The 19,240-nt window shown below is 49.8% G+C and overlaps 6 protein-coding genes across 6 annotated transcripts; 3 read left to right on the forward strand and 3 right to left on the reverse strand.

Annotated features, from left to right (window-relative positions):
• Nucleotides 1-326: 326 nt before the first annotated feature.
• FOBCDRAFT_211086 (uncharacterized protein) lies at nt 327-1,317 on the reverse strand. Its single transcript, XM_054702754.2, has 2 exons — nt 632-1,317; nt 327-571 (listed from the first exon to the last, which is right to left on the reverse strand). Exons 1-2 carry the CDS (start codon nt 926-928, stop codon nt 449-451), a joined length of 420 nt encoding a protein of 139 aa, XP_054558729.2. The 5' UTR covers nt 929-1,317; the 3' UTR covers nt 327-448.
• Nucleotides 1,318-2,995: 1,678 nt separating this feature from the next.
• Nucleotides 2,996-5,320, reverse strand: FOBCDRAFT_124519 (WD40-repeat-containing domain protein; the record flags this gene model as incomplete). The annotated part of the gene is made up of 4 exons (XM_059607782.1): nt 2,996-3,484; nt 3,539-4,809; nt 4,871-5,071; nt 5,251-5,320. The coding sequence occupies 4 exons, from the start codon at nt 5,318-5,320 to the stop codon at nt 2,996-2,998; spliced, it is 2,031 nt and encodes a 676-aa protein (XP_059463816.1).
• A 4,461-nt stretch (nt 5,321-9,781) lies between these two features.
• FOBCDRAFT_2943 (eukaryotic integral membrane protein-domain-containing protein) lies at nt 9,782-11,509 on the forward strand. The gene is made up of 2 exons (XM_031181498.3): nt 9,782-10,418; nt 10,477-11,509. The coding sequence occupies exons 1-2, from the start codon at nt 10,042-10,044 to the stop codon at nt 11,177-11,179; spliced, it is 1,080 nt and encodes a 359-aa protein (XP_031042266.1). The 5' UTR covers nt 9,782-10,041; the 3' UTR covers nt 11,180-11,509.
• A 372-nt stretch (nt 11,510-11,881) lies between these two features.
• On the forward strand, nt 11,882-13,657 carry FOBCDRAFT_283510 (uncharacterized protein; the record flags this gene model as incomplete). The annotated part of the gene is made up of 2 exons (XM_031181500.3): nt 11,882-12,257; nt 12,308-13,657. The coding sequence occupies 2 exons, from the start codon at nt 11,882-11,884 to the stop codon at nt 13,642-13,644; spliced, it is 1,713 nt and encodes a 570-aa protein (XP_031042268.2). The 3' UTR covers nt 13,645-13,657.
• Nucleotides 13,658-14,473: 816 nt separating this feature from the next.
• On the reverse strand, nt 14,474-16,983 carry FOBCDRAFT_194794 (uncharacterized protein; the record flags this gene model as incomplete). The annotated part of the gene is made up of 2 exons (XM_031181501.3): nt 14,474-15,621; nt 15,672-16,983. 2 exons carry the CDS (start codon nt 16,981-16,983, stop codon nt 14,474-14,476), a joined length of 2,460 nt encoding a protein of 819 aa, XP_031042269.3.
• Nucleotides 16,984-17,891: 908 nt separating this feature from the next.
• Nucleotides 17,892-19,118, forward strand: FOBCDRAFT_313864 (uncharacterized protein). Its single transcript, XM_059611959.1, has 3 exons — nt 17,892-18,271; nt 18,322-18,582; nt 18,628-19,118. Exons 1-3 carry the CDS (start codon nt 18,039-18,041, stop codon nt 18,710-18,712), a joined length of 579 nt encoding a protein of 192 aa, XP_059466573.1. The 5' UTR covers nt 17,892-18,038; the 3' UTR covers nt 18,713-19,118.
• The last annotated feature ends 122 nt before the right edge of the window (nt 19,119-19,240 follow it).

The following is a 19,240-nucleotide window of genomic DNA, read 5'->3' on the forward strand; positions in this document are numbered from 1 at the left end:
ATGGATTTGGACTTCCGCACATGCATCTTGACATTGTTTTCAACTTGTTGATAAGCGAATCAGGACATACAAGACGGCGGACTTGGAGAAGTACTTATGGGACAGGTAGTTGGTGGACAAACGCATAAGGAACAGACACATTCACATACACAGCGGTACACGCATACACGTCGATGTTAGATGTTAGCAGCACAAGACTATAACGACAATTAGAAGAGGCAAAATGCCAGTATTTATTTGATTTCATCTACTTGCACCAGAGATTTGAACCAGATGGCGGTTACTAACAGCAAACATTTACTACAGCTGCATGGATAAGCAAATACAGGTTCATTCAATTCTATTACTTGAAAGTCGTGATTCATTATAAAAGGCTTGTGATGGTTTGCTAAAAGATCCCTATCTCACCAAGGGCCGCCTTCTCCCTTCCTATGACGAGAACTCTGTACTATCGAGAGATTTTATCACTAACTCGGCGACTCTGTTTACTCCTCGCCGTGCTGGTGTCGTCGTGCTTATCTTCGAAGCCACATAATTGGCGCATAAATCGAAGGCGTTGCCCAGCGATGCTCTGTACACGATGGTTTAGCACGACTAGTATTTTCAATATTAATATGGTGATGATACATACATCGCCGGTCGCTTGCGCATGTGCCATGAGAGCCGCATGGTTATCCAGAATATACATAGCCTCTCCTCTCCGTTCTCTCTCTACGTGTGTTTCAAAAACGGGACTGTAGGAATCAGCGTCGGCGCTGAAAGATCGTGAAGCCGAAGAACGATACCGCGGTCCAAGACGCCTTGGCTCGCCATCGCTCACGTCGCTTTCTTCGCTGTATGGGTTTTTCCCGCGGGCTTGCCTATCGCGCATTTCTTCCGTCCATCCTGACGAGCGATTTGGTTGATGGTGTTGTGTTGATGTAGACATTGTGTTATGGATGATTTTTGGTGGAGGTTGGTGGTAGTAGGAAGAGAGTTGATCAGAGTTTGTTGGCTTCTTTGAGAATAGTGCTCAAGATGTATGTTTGAGGTTTTTAAGATGAAGGTGGTTCAGAGACGATAAACAGCTTCTCGTTATAAATAATGAGACAAAGGCAGAAACAAAAAGTGATTGATGACTTCCCGAGTCATTCAGATTCATTCACATCCAATACAGCTCAACTAATAAACTCCCAGTGACAACAAGCGAGAGACAGGGCCTGACCTTGAAAAAAGGAACCAACCCCTCCATTGGAAGCGGGGCGCACGTCACTTACATAAACCTCGAAAGTAAAGAGAGAGAGAGAGAGAGAGAGGAGGAAACAAAAGAGAAATGCAAATACAGAGCTAATGCAGGGAACATACAAATGCACATGGCCTCGAAGGGAAATGGAAAATCGGGCGAACGAACCAAACTTTGTGGGGACGGAATATTTTGGGGGGCTAGACCATCCATCGACGATAGAAAGCACCAACTAACTCACAGTGAGTGAGTGACTCGGTGATGCCGTGGTCTAAGATGAGGGAGACGCCATCTCACATGATAGAGAATCATTACGACATGTATACGCCTACTTGTTCTATAACCTTTCCATAACACTTCACAGTCCTGTCAAGATAACGCAACAATTGCCAAATACCAAAGTCAAACGCCTCAAAAAAAAACACACACGCACACACACACACACACACACACACACAATGACCTGTTCTCTCACATCCATGATAATGCATTATATACTTTTCCGATCTGCAGCTGAGGCTGAGACATGCAAGGCAAATAGTGCGTGGTGTCTCAGTCTGCAATGCAACCTCCAATCACGACCTTCTGTCACAAATGACTACGCCAGAAGAGACGGGGAGAGGGGGGCCATGAGATCCTCGGCTACCTGATATAGACGACTACAGGTGAGATTCCCTGTCGTGCTGAGCCTCAACAACTCTACAGCTGAGAATTCTACACTCTTCAGATCCGATTGGCTTTGATCAGGCAAGGTCTAGAAACCTGAATGTGTCCCGACGCTATGGCCCCTCGTATATATACCCTATCACTGTAAAGTCTCGAGTGCACCTCTTCCGTCCGTCTTTACACCATTACTCTTCATCTCGGTATCGAGCCAACAAACTGCAAGTTATGTAGGTCACCTTGTTGACCCAATATGTTACTGCGCCTCTTCCCTCCCATTCGAGCCCCCTTTTCACTCTGTGTAGTTGGCGGCGGTACGTCATAATGTTAGTTATTTTCTTTGAAACTATTGCTTTACTGACATCGTCGGTTTGGCTAGAACCAATCTCAACTCCTTATATGTAAAAGCAAGCCTCTTGTGTTTTTCTGCGCCGTTTCATCACCCCAGATGGTATATAATCGTACAAATAACGCAGAAGCCCCCCCTAAAAACAATAACACCGTGAAGACTGGGTATGAGGCTCCCCAAGAACCCAAATCTCAGATCAGACCGCATCCCCAGTACTTTGCTTGCCCTTCGTATGCCTTCACCTCCCGTGGTAAACCAGCCCGCCCTCAGAACCCCTGGATCCTAAAAAAGACAAAGAAAAGAAAACAAAGGTAATGCGATGAAAGCAATGTCGTTTGTACTCCTATAACCTCTATCCATGTTCCTTCATTCAACAAAGAGTTCGTGCGTAGAGAGGTGCCCAGATAGTGTTGTGTATGTGCCAATCAGAGAGTTCAGTTTTCACCCTCGTGGCCAGCCAGCCGTAGTTCGTCGTCGTGTTATACAAGAGAGCTTTCGCGAGTTCGCAGTTTCGTACAAATGGTTGCTTCAACCATGTCCAAGCGGGAATAGACATTAAGGGCTTCCAACTATACCCATTTCGCATCACAGTCCATTCGACTGTCTTCCTAAGACGTGCCTGAACAAGCCGCCTTTTCTTGTAGCGAATTGGCATGAGGGCTTCCGTACTACCTCCTCGCACATCTAGATCCTATTAATGTTGCAAACGTTATCCTTTTTGGTGTAGTCGTCATCTTCGGAAGTTGATGATGGCAAGCTTTTCAAGTGTTAGCAGAGTGCAACTGAACATATGGTACCATCCCCTGACTCACCCTGCTATTGGAGCCATAGGCCAATTTATGGCCATCAGCATCCCAGCACAAGCAGTGCTCATCTTCTTCGTCCGTCTCGGCACTGGCCTTGGGGCTGAGCCAGCCTGGATGCACCGGTCGACTCCAGCTTGCTCGCGGCACAGCGTAGCTTCCAACTTTCCAAATCAAGATCTGAGTTGATGTCGCGCCCGCGATAAATGCACCGTCTGGCGTGAAAGCGAGCCTCATAATTGGTGAATCCATGGTCAAGAAGCACTTGGGCTTGCTTTCGGGCATTCGAGCATTCCAGATAAGAATTGCACAGTCGTCTCCTCCAGTCGCAATTAAACGCTCGTCGTCAGGTCCAGATTGGTTTTCGGGCAGAGGCTGCCATTGCATCGCAGTAATGGTGCCTTGGTGCGCAGAGATGGACCTTCGCTGACCACTCTCATCCCACAGCTATACCACAGTTAGCATCTCTTTTCAATATGTTACTCTGGAGTAAATTCTTACGTCAAGTGTGCCCTTGTCGCTGGACGTAGCGGCCAGTCGCGAACGTCCGTCGAAAAGGACCTGGGAAAATAGATCGTCGTCCTTGGTCTCAAACTTTCTGGCCTGCACTATCGTTGTTTCTGTGCATTGGAGGCATAGCATTAGGTCGCCACCACATAGCAAGAATTCTGCTTCTCCAGTCCACGCTGCATCGAAAGGTGTAGCATCAATATTGTGGTCCGGGAGGACATATGACAGAGAGTTTCCAGCGGGCGGGTAGTGAACGGTAATAAGAGTACCACCCTTGTCCGGGGAAATGGCTAGTAGAGCTGTGTTGTTAGGGTTCCATAGCATCTTGATGATTGGAGGCTCTGATAATTCCATTGACTGCAAATGTGCGCCTTCAGCGGACCACACATTGATCGAGGCATGGTTCCTCGAGTCTGTGGCTACTGCAATTGCAGCGCCATCGCTGGTCCACGACATGGCCGTCGTTATGGTATCGCGGGGCACATCACGATCGATAAGGGAGTGACCTTGAAGTGACACGTGATCTTGGCCCGGCTCGATGGGGCCCGCGCGAGGGACTGTCCAAACACGGGCTAGCGCATCGGTGCCACCAGCTGCGAGGATGGACGGATCTCTTGGGTTCCACTCGCATCGCAAAAGGATGGGAGCATTGTCTTGCCCAGAGGGCGAGGAAGGTGATGGCGTAGCGCCTCGGTTTCCCTGAATTTGATTCTGGCCGTCATATACCAAACGGATAAAGGTCGTCTCGGGAGCCAGCTCCTCGACCTTGTCTACCTGGGTACCCTGTTCAGGGCCGTCAGTCCGCACCATTGGCTCTGGCGCTTGCTCACCCTCGAGAGGTGAAGGATATGCATGGTTATCAGGCTGGTTGTCAATTTCCATAGGTGTCGTTACTGGTGCCGGTGCTGCTGTGGTGGAATCCGTTCCTGTTCCTGTTGCTGTTGTTGCCGTTGGTGCTGATGCTGGCACCGTTACTGCAGCCGGTGCATCGGCGCCATTCTCCAACCCATTGCTTAACCGTTGTCGTTTTGCTGGCGACACATTCGATAATTGCTGAGGGGCACGTTTCCTCGTAACCTCCTCTTCGATAATTTCCTCTCCTTCCGCATCTTCCTCTTCGTCTGCCTCAATTCTTCCTTGTGGATGCGCGTCCAGAGGTCCAAAAATGCCCATCTGCAGCGAGTCGGCTGCTTCCGCTGCTGCATCCTGAGGCAGCTGCATATGGTGAATTTTGTCAGCCTCTGACCGTTTTGGAAATTGGCCTTGTCATGAATACAGCCCACCTCGCCTTAATGGGTGGGGGAACAGGCGCAGCGCCGAAACTCTCGATAGATTGCAATGATTCCCCAAAAAGATTACTTACCAGTTTCCGTAAATGCTCACGCTCAAGCGCGTGGTAAACAAGGCCACGATTAATCACTGAAACCAATGCATGGCTCTTGACGTGGGGCGCAAAGGCGAATTCCCTGTGAGGTTGCTTGACGTGCCACTCCTTTTGAAATTTGGCAGCAGTCTCTCGATAATCTGTGGGCGAGTGTGGTTAGATTAGCTGTGGCGCCGTGAGCGCGCAGACATAATACATACTGCCTTCAAGAAGAAATCTGTAGGCGCGCAGAAATTCATGGTTAGCAAAAAGGTCCGGCGGTAGGGGAAAAAGGTGATGGCGAGAAGGCGACTAGGCGCGGTGATTGCGAGTCGAGGACGCGAAGTAGTGACGAACCTCCAAACAAGAAAGTTGACTCTATCCGAGTCGAGGAATTCCTTAACGACCATGGTCCCAGAGAGCGCCGCAAAAGGCGCAGAGTCGCTGACGGGTCGCAGTTGACGATGTGAGGCGTAATTCAAGACAGCAGTCAGCAGGGTCCCGGGAAGCCAACCTATTCTCGAAGGAGAGGCTGGATTATTCGATGTTGTTTATGGGGTTTGTCCGAGGAAAGGTAAGTGAAGATGCAAAAGAAAGATGAAATTCAAGGTTCCAGTCGGGGCGGTGATGAGTGGGTACGTACCTCCCTCCTCTACCTCTACCGCCCCTGTACTGTGCTGTACCTTAGGTCACTCCCGTCCCAGCCCAGCCCGAGATTCAATCAATGCTTCTGCTCTTGTGCAAGGTCCCTAACAGGCACAACCAAGCTAGCACAGGATCAGGTCGTTCTGCCTGTGGCTCTCTCCCCGTTTCTGCTAGCTCGAATTAGTTGGGGTGCTGCAAGGATTCATTGATGCATTGGATGGGCTGGAAGGGTACGGATACCTTGTCGAGGTACCCTTAAAACGCCAAGGATAAAGCGACATTGCTCGCGCTGGAGCTACGGGGCCTTTACGGGGAGCTAGGCACGGGGCTGACTGGGGGGGAGTTTGCAGGTACAGAACCATCCAATCCATTCGTTCGATCCACGAATAGCCCCAAAGCTTCCAGTGATGTGATACAGACCAGGGAGGCTGATAAGCTGAGCAACGGTAAACAGCGTGATCGGACAAGACTGCTCGTGGCATCTGCTCTCGTCAAATAGCGGGATGACGACCAAAAAGCACAAAACGTCCAAGTGGTACTCACTGAACTCACGTACTACCAAGATGCTTTTGGGTGCAAGGGAGCTAACCCACTGAACGGCGGGCTTGAAATGGGACAGGCGCTAGCGAACGCCAGGTCGAAGGATGGAAAAACAGACAGAACCGAACTCTCCAACAAGCCTTTCTCTTTTTTAGAGGAGAAAAACAGTGATACCCATGTCTGGTGCGATGCTAAAAGTATCGGTACTTTGAAGATGGTGGAGTGGCAGCCAATCGATTCGCTGAGCAGGGGTCGTGGACCTGCGGATTGTGGACCTTGAATGCTCGGACAAGCAGGGGTTCGCTGTGAGCATTTGAAGGTCCTTGAACCCGTTTGGGCCATGGCGGATATTGATGGTGAAATGTAACCTCCAAGATGATTGATGACTGAAATAACAGCACGCACCCCCTGCCTCTAGCCATGACCGTGCCACATTGAAGACAACGGTAGATATCCCTGGTCTGCCCTGGCTTGGTCTGTTCAGTTGTTGGTCATTCCATCATCGTTAGGTTCGTCTTCAACAGAAGCGTCCGTCCACGAGAATGGCAAGGTTTCGAAGATCATGCCCTTGTTGGATGATGACACTCGAGAGTGACTGAGAACGAGGGGCAACCGACGGGTCATAGCCAGGAAAAGATTGCTTCGTCTCTTCCCCTTCGTTCATTTGCTGCCTGCTCTGCCTCTATCAGCAGAAAACCAGCCAAGCAACTCTGTTATCGCTCGTCATCAATTAGATTACGCCCCTGCCGCCGCGAGTGTGATGGTGTTCCGTCAATGATTCCCCCCCAGTTTGTGCATGAGGCTTCTTGAATCCTTGCCCAATCATATGACGTCGGCTGCCTTAGTCACGGCTAGCCCGCGTTGAATGCCATGCCATGCTTCAGGGCTTGGGCTGATGCATTTCGCCTTTCCTCCCAAAAATCTGAGACGGACGGATGCAGATCGGCCACGACAGGGGTAGGGTCATGGAGGTTCAAGACCCAAGCTTCAAGACTCGACTTGATCAGTGTGTGTACCTCTACTTGAACATGTGTCAGGTTCTGTCCCCCGCCCATCCCTTTCACCCCTGCGGTACTCACTCCAATTCGAGGTCGCAATGTCACAATGGGCTAGAGAATCCGAGTCCAATTTGGCCTCATGGCCTCTGGACTCGCGATGTCACGATTCGGTAGAGGCAGCTCGTTGTTGCTACCCAGTCTTTTACCTGGGAAGAACGACGAAGCAATGGAGCAAAAGCCCCTCAACGATATCCGCCACCACCTCCACCACCTCAACTCAACTCAACTCAACCTTCCGTCGAACCAGTCTGGGGAGGCGAATGGATGGTTCAAGACAAGCTCACAATCAACTGGCCCCACCATAAACACCGGCTTGCCTTGCACGCCGCACGCCTGGCTCCCACAGCTCCGGACGGGCAGATGCCACCACGGACAAGCTGCAAGGATGCCACACCCAATGTCATCTAGTCCATTCTGAGCATCCATCCATCCAACTGTCTCTGCGTGACATGATATGCACAACTCGCTACGCTCACCGATAGCCGCCAGGCAGGCAAGGAGAAAGACAAACGCACTCACTCGCAGACTCACTGATCAACTGTTGCGAGGACAAGCAGGGCTATAGGTTGCAGGGCATGTTCACGACTTGGCTTGGTTCCATTGCTTGCTTACCAGGTTGCCAGCGTCATCTCCAAACTGCAGTTCATAAGCTGTGCAACTGCTCAAAACCCTCGCAACATCTCGTGTAACAGAAACAAAGACTGTTGTCAGCGACTGCGCACAGAGAAACACAGTAACTAGAATGTTTGGCCCGTCCCGTCTATTGAAAAAAAAAAAAAGGTGCTCTCGCTCACTCACAGCCCTGTCTGAACTCTCGTCATTACGTGGCAATACTCTAGCTCGTTCAAAGGGGCCGCCAAGCAGCCAGCCCACCATGCAGCCGGGGCCAGCGGCTGCCCATGCCCAGGTTTTTGAACCACCAGCTTAGCAATCGTTTTTTAAAGGATCATGGTTTCAACTGTTTCGCGAAGGCGACGCGACTCGAACAACCTCATCATCGTCAACCCCAGGACACGGAGCTGTGATCTCTTGGATGTACAGCATAACAGCCCCAACTCGCTGCCTCAAAAGCACCCACGAATGCACGCCTTGCTTCCACCCACACATGCACAGTAGCCCACAACAAACCTCCGAACTTGGCGGGTACCCGCACCTTTTGACTTCGACAGGGTCCCGTGCTTTTCCTTTCTCCCTCTTCTGTTTTTATCATGTCAATGCGCAGACTTGATGATGAGCTCCTCGCTCGTCCAGGACAAGAGCATCACCACCACCTGTATTCATGATGTCCTCCATCCTAGAAGGTCTCATTGAGTGTAAACACGCCATCGTTTCAATGGCTTCTCGTCACGTGACCCATCCTGTTGCAAGCTTCCCGTGACATTCCCGAGGTTCTTGACCTTGTGCATCTCCCGTCGGTACTTGGACCCTCCACCAACGCAACATGGCCTGAGCCGTTGCTATATCACAAATCTCCAGTTTCGTATCGACCACAGAGCTCCCAATTTTGGACGTTGTCATTTTTGTTGGTATGTTGAAAATCGAGAATGACATCCGACTCGAATGCCCTCACCTTGGCAACGAAATAAGACCATGGCAAGATGAAAGATGTGGCTGTCTCTTGCCCTGCACGACATTCCAGTGTCGGGAGGCCCCACCGACTCCATTTGATGGATGTTCGAGAGGCACAGGGGAACAGCATCGACAATCTAAACGTTCTTGACCAATCAGATGTGAGTCAAGAATTAGTCGCGTTGAATGGCACCCGTCATCTTGTTCGTTGCCGAGGCCCCCGAATCTTGACCGAATTTAGTATCTCCATCTCCCGATTCAATACTGATGATACAGGACACGACATCAGTAATATTTGAGTTCGATGGCCATGCATCTAAACATTGGGAGGTATTCCCGGAGGCAAGGGTTATTGAGTTCAGCATGGCCTTGAATATGCAACGCTAACAGGTGAAACAAATGAAGTTTTCAGCAAAATCTCAATCTCAAACTCTAACCGTGGCTTTATCGCTAAAGGTGTGGGCACTAACGGATCAAGGACGTCAATCCTAATGGTCTTCCTTGCTGACAAAAGTCTCAAATCAAAGTCCCTCCGCCAAATGTCTAGATATTTAGCTTGTCCTAACAGAGCGGGTTAATAACTTGCTGTGGAGTATGGAATTCGGTCTAGGGCTTGCATAAACCAGTGAACTTTGAAGTGATAGAACTGTTTCATATACAGTAGATTTGGAGCAGCAATGTCTTGAACGTAGCCGCATCACGAAAGTCTCCACAGTCAGATCTTGAAACCTTGAGGTTCGTGGTGAAGATCCCAAAGCGCGTCGAGTTCTATTGATTGAGTTTCTCTAAGAAAGTCATTATACATAGAGAAATTAATACTTGAACTGTTGGTCCTCAAAATAGTTCAAGTATCGCTTAGAACTCTCGGATCCTACGTAAATGAGGAGAAAGAGGCCTCATCAAAATTGACTGATCAGGCGCTCATATGCAGGGATTCAAATTGCATGGGCGGGATTGCAAGTTGTGGCTGCCTTAGGCCCCTGAATGAGCTGTGCGCCACAAGAGGCTGTGGTCCCCTAAAGTGGTGAGGCTGGCAACGGCAGGGATAAGTTTACAGAGGACAGTTCAATCTCGTGGCATCAAAGGGGAATCAAGAGAATAAAGACCTTGTAAAGGCCAGCGCCGACAACAAAAGTTCCCGATTACGACAATAGCTACAGCGCAAAAAGAATCACTACCAAGTATCGGATTGTTTGACGAATCACGAGTTAATATTGCCGATATATCGCGCCAACGGCCAACATATCCAACCTGTGATAGCCTCAACGAGTTTGGAATAAGAGCCGATCCGAACCTGAAACCTACATAATCAAGTCACGATGCCGCCTCGAATAAATATTCCGCCGGTTACACGTATCCTTCTCATCGCTCTACTAGGCCAGTCCATCCTCAGCGCTGCCATAAGATATCGGCAATGGACTGCCAACGCAAACATCGTCATTCCCTACTTGACTCTGGTGCCGCAGTTGTCTATTATCTATCCCTGGACGTTCATAACATCAACTTTTGTCGAGAGTAATGTGTTTACGCTCGGTATTGCTGCTGTAACGATATACCACGGAGGACGATATCTCGAAAGAGCATGGTCATCGGCTGAGCTGGCCAAGTTTGTCGCTATTGTATCGCTGGTTCCAAACTTCCTGACACTCTGCGTTATGGTGCTTTGCTTTACGCTTACACGTAATGAGAACTGGACGTATGTATTATACTGCGCTCACAATGTTAGATGAAGAGAAACTGACACAGTTGTATAGCCTGACTGTCATTGCTGGAACCATTCCCGTTCAGATTGCTTTCCTCGTCGCTTTCAGCCAACTCGTCCCAGCGCATACTGTAACCCTCTTCCGCGGCGTCATATCTCTCCGAGTTCCTCGATTTCCTCTCATCTACATCGGCGCCGTTTTCCTTCTCTCTCTTACGCCTCTCCTTACCAGAGCTGCTTTGTGGCTTGCCATCTTTGGATTCCTGACCAGCTGGACCTATCTCCGATTCTACAAGACTGTGTTCCCCGACCTCGACTCGGCACAAGACGCCTCCCTCCGCGGTGATGCGAGCGAGACATTTGCGTTTGCCGAGTTCTTCCCTGGCCCGGTGAAGCCATTCGTCGCTGCCATCGCCGATCAGATCTTCCTGGTGATGGTTGCCATGAGATTGTGTACGCCTTTCACACCGGCAGACGCCTCTCGAAACGACAGCCGGATCCAACGGACTGCCCCTGGAGGCGCTCGCGCAGAGGCCGAGAGGAGGAGAGCCATTGCCCTCAGGGCGCTAGATCAGAGACTACATGCCGCTACAAGCAATCAGCCAGCGCAGAAGCCAGCGCAGACAAACCGGCCGACAGGTCCAACAGTGCAAAGCCAGCCTCAGCCGGCTACACAGACTGCCATGACATCGTCACCCGGCCCCATGCTTGGCGAGACCAAGTTCGAGCCTGATCATGACGATGCGAAGAGCTAAATTCTGTCTTATTTTCAAGAGTAACATATAGCCATTGTGATATGGGAGGGTCGTAATGTGCCTTGTACGGTTTAATTCGAGCCCACGTTGTTGGAGACAAAGACTGACCGTAGATGCAGAGTCGCCAGCAACGATTTTGATAGATGAAGAGTTTGACGATTGGCATTGCTAGTGGAGCTCCGGTGTTATGATGGTTTTCTGGGCTTTCCTTTGCAGTCTGGTCTGGTCAAGTCCTGATTAGGATGTGGTGGGATGGACTGGTATGCACGAGGAATGTTTGGTTCAAGCTACTTAGACATGAATATCAAGATAAGAGTATCATGATTGTGGAAATCGAAAACTCAAGTTAAATTCTCGTATTTCGATAATTGTGCTGCAAAAGGATGCACATTTGAATCAACGTAGTTATTTGCTTTCAGAGTACCTCGCCATCATGCAGGGTAGGGTGCAGATCGAGGTGCCCAGGACGTGCTGACCAATGAGGTTGATGCAATTTGCATGCTGTCCTCCTTGGAGACTGATAATCAAGTCAATCATGAATTCACATGTCTTGTCCTCCTGAGCTATATTCACCAATTAGGACCCAATAGATGCATGAATGTAGCCGTATTTCATCCAATTGACTTATATATTCCTGGTTTACCTCATCAACAGCCGCGCGAGCTCTTCCTCCAATTCCGGCCAAAGGCAACTTAACTCATGATGGGCTGGCCATATGAGTTCCTCACTCTAACAGATGAGGAAAAGCATCAACGTCGTCTGAGCCTCGACTACTACGCATATATAGCACACCTCTCTGCTTTGGTACCGGCGCTATTATTTCTCGTCATTCGACTCATCAATCGTGTGCGCAAGGGCCGTAACAGCGGGTATCTTCAAGTTCCAGGCTCACCAGGCGTCAAGGCGAATCGACAGCGATGGATCTCTAGAGTTATGGAGAAAGGACCCATTGTGCAGTGGTGGCTAGGTGAGGACGTCGTATTCATGGGAAGGCATTGGGGACAACGTGATGAATGGGTTTTGGGTACTGCTTGGACAGTTTGGTTGTTAGTTTTGAGCGTTCGTGGCACAGGAAAGGGTATGTTAAGTCCATCTCTGATTCATATGAGCTTGTTGCTGACAATACAGATTATCTTCATCTCACAAAGCGAGTGGGCATCGTTGCAACCTCTCAGATGCCTATTCAGTATCTCCTCGCTCTCAAAGCGCTCAACCCTTACGCATATCTGCTTCACTCATCTCACGAACATCTCAATCGATATCATCGTGTCCTTGGTCGCATTATCTACTCCCTGCTCATACTTCATGCTATCTTATACAACATCTTCTTCATAGAGTCTGGAATATGGTTCAAACGCTTCTTCGCCCCGGTTGTATTTGCAGGCGTTGCTGGTTTTACTGTTCTCCATGTGCTTAACGGTACAGCAATGGCTCGCGTTCGTCAAGCTTCATACCGACTCTTCTTCATCGTTCACCTCTTTGGAGCCTTTGCTATCCCCCCCTTGATCTACTATCATGCACCGTCCTCGCGATTTTATATCGCCGAGGCCGTTGGCGTCTTCGTTCTTGACCTTGCCGCACGAAAGATCACCACCATCACAGCTCCCGCTGTCATCGAAGCTATCCCTGGCACGAGTCTCGTCAAAGTCTCTGCCAAGCTTCCAGCTCCAAAGATTGCCAAGTACACCGCCCGCCCAGGATCTCACATCTATCTCAACGTCCCTGCAGCTTCGCGACCAGGAATTGGGCAATTCTCAGCTCCTTATCTCGTCTTTGAGTTTCTTTATAACCCCTTCACTGTGGCATCTACCAATCAGGAGACGGGTGAGTTGACATTTGTCGCACGCACAAGAAATGGCCCCATGACGAACCGTCTGTACCATCTGTCCTCGACTACCAACGCTGGAGGGTCGACTGAGAAGGTCGAACTTAATATTGAGGGTCCTTATGGTGCCATAGGAAAGACGTTCAACGACCTCATCAATTCAGGTATCAACCGTATACTCATCGTGGCGGGTGGTGTGGGAGCAACCTTTGCTGTACCGCTCTACCACGCTATTCTAGCTGAGAACTCAACCACAAATATCCAGCTCGTTTGGGCCATTCGAAGTGCAGGTGACGCAACCTGGGCCGCCTCAACTCCTACTGGCAAGTCTCTTCTCGACGATGATCAAGTGCAGCTCTTCCTCACGGGAGACATGGGTGTCGCCAATGACAGCGATAACGCAGCTGGCGTTGAAATGAACAATTTATCTCAACAGAGCACTCGTCCGGTCGTTCGAAACAGCAAAAGGCCTGATCTACAAAAGATCGTTGACGATACGTTCCAAAAGGGTCAGCAGGATAGTGTGGCTATTCTGGTCTGCGGTCCTGTTGAGATGAGCCGAGAGCTACGCAAGAGTGTGACACCGTGGGTGATGAAGGGACGCAGAGTCTGGTGGCACAATGAAAGTTTTGGATGGTAGATGGAAAGACAATGTATGACGAGCACCATGGCTGTTCCTTTTCAGCCTGAAGTATGTTGGTTGAGAGTGATTAGTTAGCAAATAGATCACATAAAACAGCAGCGTCTTGGTTGTAAGCCTTGCAAAATTCCACAACTTCCACAACTTCCACAACCTAACTTAGATCGCCATGTCGAGCTAGAGGTAGACGCTCCGCGACCCCTTGGTTGTCTTGACCGTGGTTGGTCTAAAAGCATTGTGGCGTGTAGAAAACTGTAGAGACGGTTATGCCTTACAGAGAAAACCTTCTACCGCTTGGGCCTGGTTCAAGAGGTCAGTCATGCTCCCACAAACCTGGCAACGCAGGGAAACTCGAAAAGAATAGGAAGCTGCTCCAATAGTGAGCGCACTATGAATATCTAAAGACCACGTTGGGTATCTTAGGTTCAAAACACCAGCCATACCTCATCCCAAAGCAATTCGGTATAGAATGCACACCAATACAACACCACCGTCATTATAGGCCATACTATCATATTCTATGCTCGCGCGAGGTGCAGTCTTCTCCTTGCTAAACCATCGTAATAGCCATCAAGAATTTCGTCCATCAACGCCTCACCCATCCTCCGACCCTCACTAATAACGCACCACACTCCGTTATCTAACCCTAAGTAGGGATGCCGTTAAGACGGCATGAAATCTAGAGTATGAATAAACAACAAGAACAAGGCAATATCAGAAATTCCAACGTCTAAAAGAAACCGTAACCTTTGCTGGTATCATAAGAGGGTGTCATCAGCCACACCCAATATCTCATCTTCATCGAGAGCTCACAGATTGTCGTTCAGTCTCATTGCCGGTATCTAGCCAGCTGTGCCATGATATTCTGAACTTGAACCGCTGCATCTCCGTTCGACGGTGGCTGTGGCACATGCCCGTAGGAAGCTCCATATGGGCCTGGAGGGTGCTGCTGTTGTTGATGTTGCTGAGCCGCACCATTCCCACCCAAACTTCCAAGTAGTGCCTGGATGTCAGGTTGAGGTGCTCCAGCGGCAGCTGCGCTTGTGCCACCTTGAGCAGGCGTTGGGTTTTGGACGCCCCCTTGAACTTGTGCAAGCAATTGCTGAAGTGACGCAGGGTCGAGCTGACCCATCATATTCGCAATGTCAGTGACGTTGACTGGAGGAGGCTGCTGTTGGCCGTATTGTGCGGGAGGGGGAGGGCCAGGGTAACTGGCCGCAGGCGCTTGATACGGGGGATGGCCTCCATAAGGAGCACTACCATAGCCATTTCCTCTGTAAGTTTGACCATAGTTAGGAGGGCCTCCTGATGCCTTGGCTTGAAGAATAACCTTGGCTGCAGTAGCGGGGTCCAGGTTTTCGTACTGATCATATCGAACATTGTTGGAGCCAGCGGAGCGATCAAAGGCCTGTACCGGAATCTTGCCCGAGCTTTGCGCTCGAATATCGAGATCAACAACGGCATGAACACCTTCGGCCGCTTGCCGCTGAACTACCATGTCCTTGGGAATCCTAGGATGCAGGAACATAACCTCAGACCTAAGACCTTGGGACTTGAAAGCTTGCTCCACCCAGTTGACGAAGTCGCGATTTACATCTGGCTGAAGGATGACCTGTACGTCAGGGACGTCAGCACCATACCTCCGTGGGAGATCAAGCTCAGCCTCATGTCGAGGTCGCCCATAAGGGCTCGGACTTCTTCGTCGATAATTGTTGTCCTTGCCGTTGCGACCGTATCCCGGGGACCGAGATCGTGCACGCCCCCTGCTGTTGTCATAAAAGCCTCGATCTCGACCATACGACTCATCTCTTCCGTAATCGTTGCGATGAGGAGAATGACCGCGACTAGACCGATAATCATCCCGGGTTTGATGGCCTTGCCGTTCATTTCGGCGACCACTGTCGCGGGTTTTGTTCCTGTCTGGGCTTCGAGTCTTGTCCTTTTTCGATTTGTCCTGAGCACGCGATACTTCTAGATCTTGATGGTGTTAGAAGCACAGTATGGAAAAACCAACAAGCACTACTTACGAATTCTGCGACCCTTGATCTCGATGCCTTGCAGATTATCCATCGCTCTCTGTCCTTCCTCGATAGAATGGTACTGGACGAAGCCGTACGCAGATTTGAGTGAGATTTGAGCAATCCTTCCGAACCGATGAAATAGATCAAAAACATCCTGTTTCGACACCTTGTCGCTCGAGAGATTACCTGTAGCGAATATGTGAGCGCCATTTTTGGACGCGCCGGACGCGGATCGTGTACCAATAAAAATGCGTGAACCCTCTGGGAAACGGTCCCATTTGGCCTCAGCTATATACTGGTTTTCGTCGGCTAAGAATTGATTCCATTGGCGCTCATATTCGGAATCTTGAGCTTGATCAGTATTATAGAGAGCAGGCTTAGGTGGGTACGGAGGGGCGTTCATAGAAGTGATGGCGATAGGCGCCTGGAGACCGGAGCCAAGCGGAACCGGAAATTCACCCAGAGCATCAGGGACTGCAACAGGCGCGCCAGTTGCCACATAAGTGGATGGCTGCCCGGGCGTGGGGGGCGCAGCTAGGTTCGAGGGAATACTGGCATTGATGCTAGGTGGGTGGTGCTGCGAGGCATACGTCTGAGGAACTGCCTGTGATAGCGGAGGCCTCGGTGGAAGAGAAGCTGACGATGAGAAGGCTGAAGACGGAATAGTAGACTCGAGAGAATGTTCACCTAAGACGGACGGAGCATAATGTGTGTTGGGGTTGGAAGGCGCTGTGAGATCAGCAACCAGGCGTTGAATATCAGCTGAAGGACTGGCAGAGCTGGCAGCGTTACTGGCGCCCGGCTTGGCCGTGCTTGGAGACGACGTTTGCTGGTTGGATGGCTGCGACGTGAAGGTATTTGCGACGCCGGCAGCTTGAGCTTCGGAGGAAGCATTGGAAGTAGTTGATGTCGCAGATTGGCCTGGCTGGGCCGACAAAGATGATTCATGAACGACATGGGAGACTTGAGATGTGCGATTTGTCAAATGATCGGATGAAAGAGAAATTTCGTTGGATTCTCGTGGTAGCGATGATACATCTTGTGGTTCGACGACTCCGTCTTCACCCTCCTCCGTCCCAATTGGTGAATCAAAAGTCTTTGCGTAATCGTCATTGCTGTCGGGAAGTTCTTGTTCAACCTGAGGCTGCGGCACTTGCTGGGCGGCCACGTCTGTGTCGTCTTCACCATAAGGGTCGTTGAGGCTGTCGTCATCTACGATATCGTCATCACCACCAGCCCCTGATATGGGCTCAAGATTAGGAGCCTTGTTGATAGAGCCATTGGCATCGGCAGCGGCAGCGGCAGCGGCAGCAACCATGGCGTCGATGGTCTCAACGGTCTCTTGAAGCACAGGGACCGCCAACGAGGCGGCTGAATGAACAGGTGATGGGGAGACCGGGGAGAGGTTGGCAGTCGCCTGAAGCTCTGCCTCGGGTTCTGTCATTTAATTAAGGTTGGGATTGGAGATTGGTGTGCAGTATATTGGACGACCTTCTGAAGCAGCGCTGGTCGTACAAACAATGCGAACCAAGAGATGGTGCAACTGAAGATCAAACAAAAAGCTCGGCTCCTTGGTCAGTGAGAAGTGCCGCCAGGCGATGGCCTGGCGCAAGACGGAAGCTGGAAGCGTGATGGAATAGACGGAGTGGCGGTCAAAGCGCTTCCAGACGAAATACGAAAAGGTTGACCTGTAGACCAAACGGACGCGGGATGAAAAGCCAGAAGAGAATCGGCACTCTCACCAGATGGTCACCAGGAAGACGGACGACTCGACCAGCTTTTTTGACAGGGGAGGCAGTCGGGTAGAGGGTTTTGCGACGTCGGCGCTTGGCTAATCGCGCCAAATGAGTTGAGTTCTCAAGAAGACTGGGGCTCGGACACAGGCACGTGAGAGCAAAGGAAGATGGACTAAAGAGAGGATCTAGGTAGTCGCGACACCAAGAGCATTGAAGATGGCGGTACGAGTTAGGTCGGCGATGTGTCGCAGGTTGAGGGAAATGAGCAGATGAAGGTTGAACAGGCGAGGTAGGTCGATTAGGCTAAGTAAGGTAAGGTAAGGCCTGGTAGGGCAAGTCAGAGAGGTGAAAGGCTGGGTTTCGGGGTCCCAATTGAGGCTGATCGGGCGCAGGCGTGAACCGCAGCTAACGACAAGCTAGTCCAGAATTGGCAAGGCGGTCAACAAATCATTTGTCTTTGGCTCACAACCAAGATCTCAGCCACAGACAAACATCATGCGAAAGCCAAGAGTTTGGGAGACCCCAACTTTCAAGTGTTATATGAGACATTGAACACAGAGGAATTAACAAACTAAAATATCCTTTATTTCGGTCTGTCAGATGTAATATATAGATCGTTCGATTGTTATACTTCACCATGCTTCAGCGACACTTTGTTCTGGCGCCGCGTCTGAGAAATGTTCCAGCATATCTGACAAGTCGTCCATTTGCGCCTCGGTTCAAGAGATACCAGGCTTTCGACACCGGGCTCGACCAAGAGGCTCTTTCTGAAGCTCGCTCGTGGTTTCAATCTTTCAGCCCAGCACAACTACCGAAAGGAAATACTACATACGCCCGCTCGAGTGGACCAGGAGGTCAACACGTCAATAAGTATGCACGTAATTACATTCAAGCAAGTCTTTAGCACTCACAGGTGAAAGGACCGAAACAAAAGCAATCACAGCATATCCATTGGGACAATTGCTGCCAGTACTCCCCAAGTCATTACATCCTGGCATTCGCAAGTCCAGGTACTACACAGCAACCAATGACTCTTTGACGTTCCAAGCGCAAGATTCACGATCACGGGATGCGAATGCGGAAGACAACAGAAGAAAGCTTATTGAGGAGGTAACAAGCATCTACAAAGATGTGATACCTGCTGAAACAAGCGCAGAAAAGAAAAAGAAACATGAGGAGATGTCAGTTGCTTCCTTTGTTGAGAAACAATTGCTAACATCAAATAGTGGCAGAAGATTCCACGAAACAAGGATAAAACACAAGAAGTTTACCAGCGCAAAGAAACAATCACGGAGAGGGCCTTCTGATTGAGCAAACGCTAGTCAAACAAAGCGAGACAAAACCAGCAGTATTAACTTGATGGCGATATAGAGATATCTTTAGCTTGCGAAAAGGTATGTACATTGAATTGAGTACGAACCTCGATATAATTCTGAATACTTATTCAAAAGAAACCTACTGTTCTTTCTCGATGTTACAGAGCAGGACTAAAGTTTAGATGGTGAAAGCCGAAATTGTACGCACAAATTAAAAGAAAGGAAGCTGCCACTATTTGATTTAGTTAGAAAGCAAACATTTGCGGTAGATGGTCCAAGGTCTCGCAGCAGGTGACTACTGTGTCTCGGTATCAGTAGAGTCGCTAAAATGAGACCCGACAAGAACAGAGCATGGGTTACAGCATGATTTCTCTCAGGGAATAGAAACCCCAGTTATGATGCGTTTAAAGGCGAAATATCGTCATTGTCACTCCGCGCCATTGATAGGTAAGGGTCATCATTAACTGCGATACCTCCTCTTATGCATGGTAGGTGAATATAAGGCAGGTCACTACTGAGAAGG

The sequence above is a fragment of the Fusarium oxysporum genome, chromosome I (assembly GCF_013085055.1).
Source record: "Fusarium oxysporum Fo47 chromosome I, complete sequence".
NCBI lineage: Eukaryota > Fungi > Ascomycota > Sordariomycetes > Hypocreales > Nectriaceae > Fusarium > Fusarium oxysporum.

Bases quoted from the DNA above. Each gene is read 5' to 3' on its own strand.
- FOBCDRAFT_211086 (XM_054702754.2), bottom strand. From the start codon at position 928: ATGTCTACATCAACACAACACCATCAACCAAATCGCTCGTCAGGATGG. The intron at 572-631 runs GTATGTATCATC...CATCGTGTACAG, and splicing joins ATGCGCAAGCGACCGGCGAT to AGCATCGCTGGGCAACGCCT.
- FOBCDRAFT_2943 (XM_031181498.3), top strand. From the start codon at position 10,042: ATGCCGCCTCGAATAAATATTCCGCCGGTTACACGTATCCTTCTCATC. The intron at 10,419-10,476 runs GTATGTATTATA...ACAGTTGTATAG, and splicing joins ACACGTAATGAGAACTGGAC to CCTGACTGTCATTGCTGGAA.
- FOBCDRAFT_313864 (XM_059611959.1), top strand. From the start codon at position 18,039: ATGCTTCAGCGACACTTTGTTCTGGCGCCGCGTCTGAGAAATGTTCCA. The intron at 18,272-18,321 runs GTATGCACGTAA...CACAGGTGAAAG, and splicing joins GGAGGTCAACACGTCAATAA to GACCGAAACAAAAGCAATCA. The intron at 18,583-18,627 runs GTCAGTTGCTTC...AACATCAAATAG, and splicing joins AAAAAGAAACATGAGGAGAT to TGGCAGAAGATTCCACGAAA.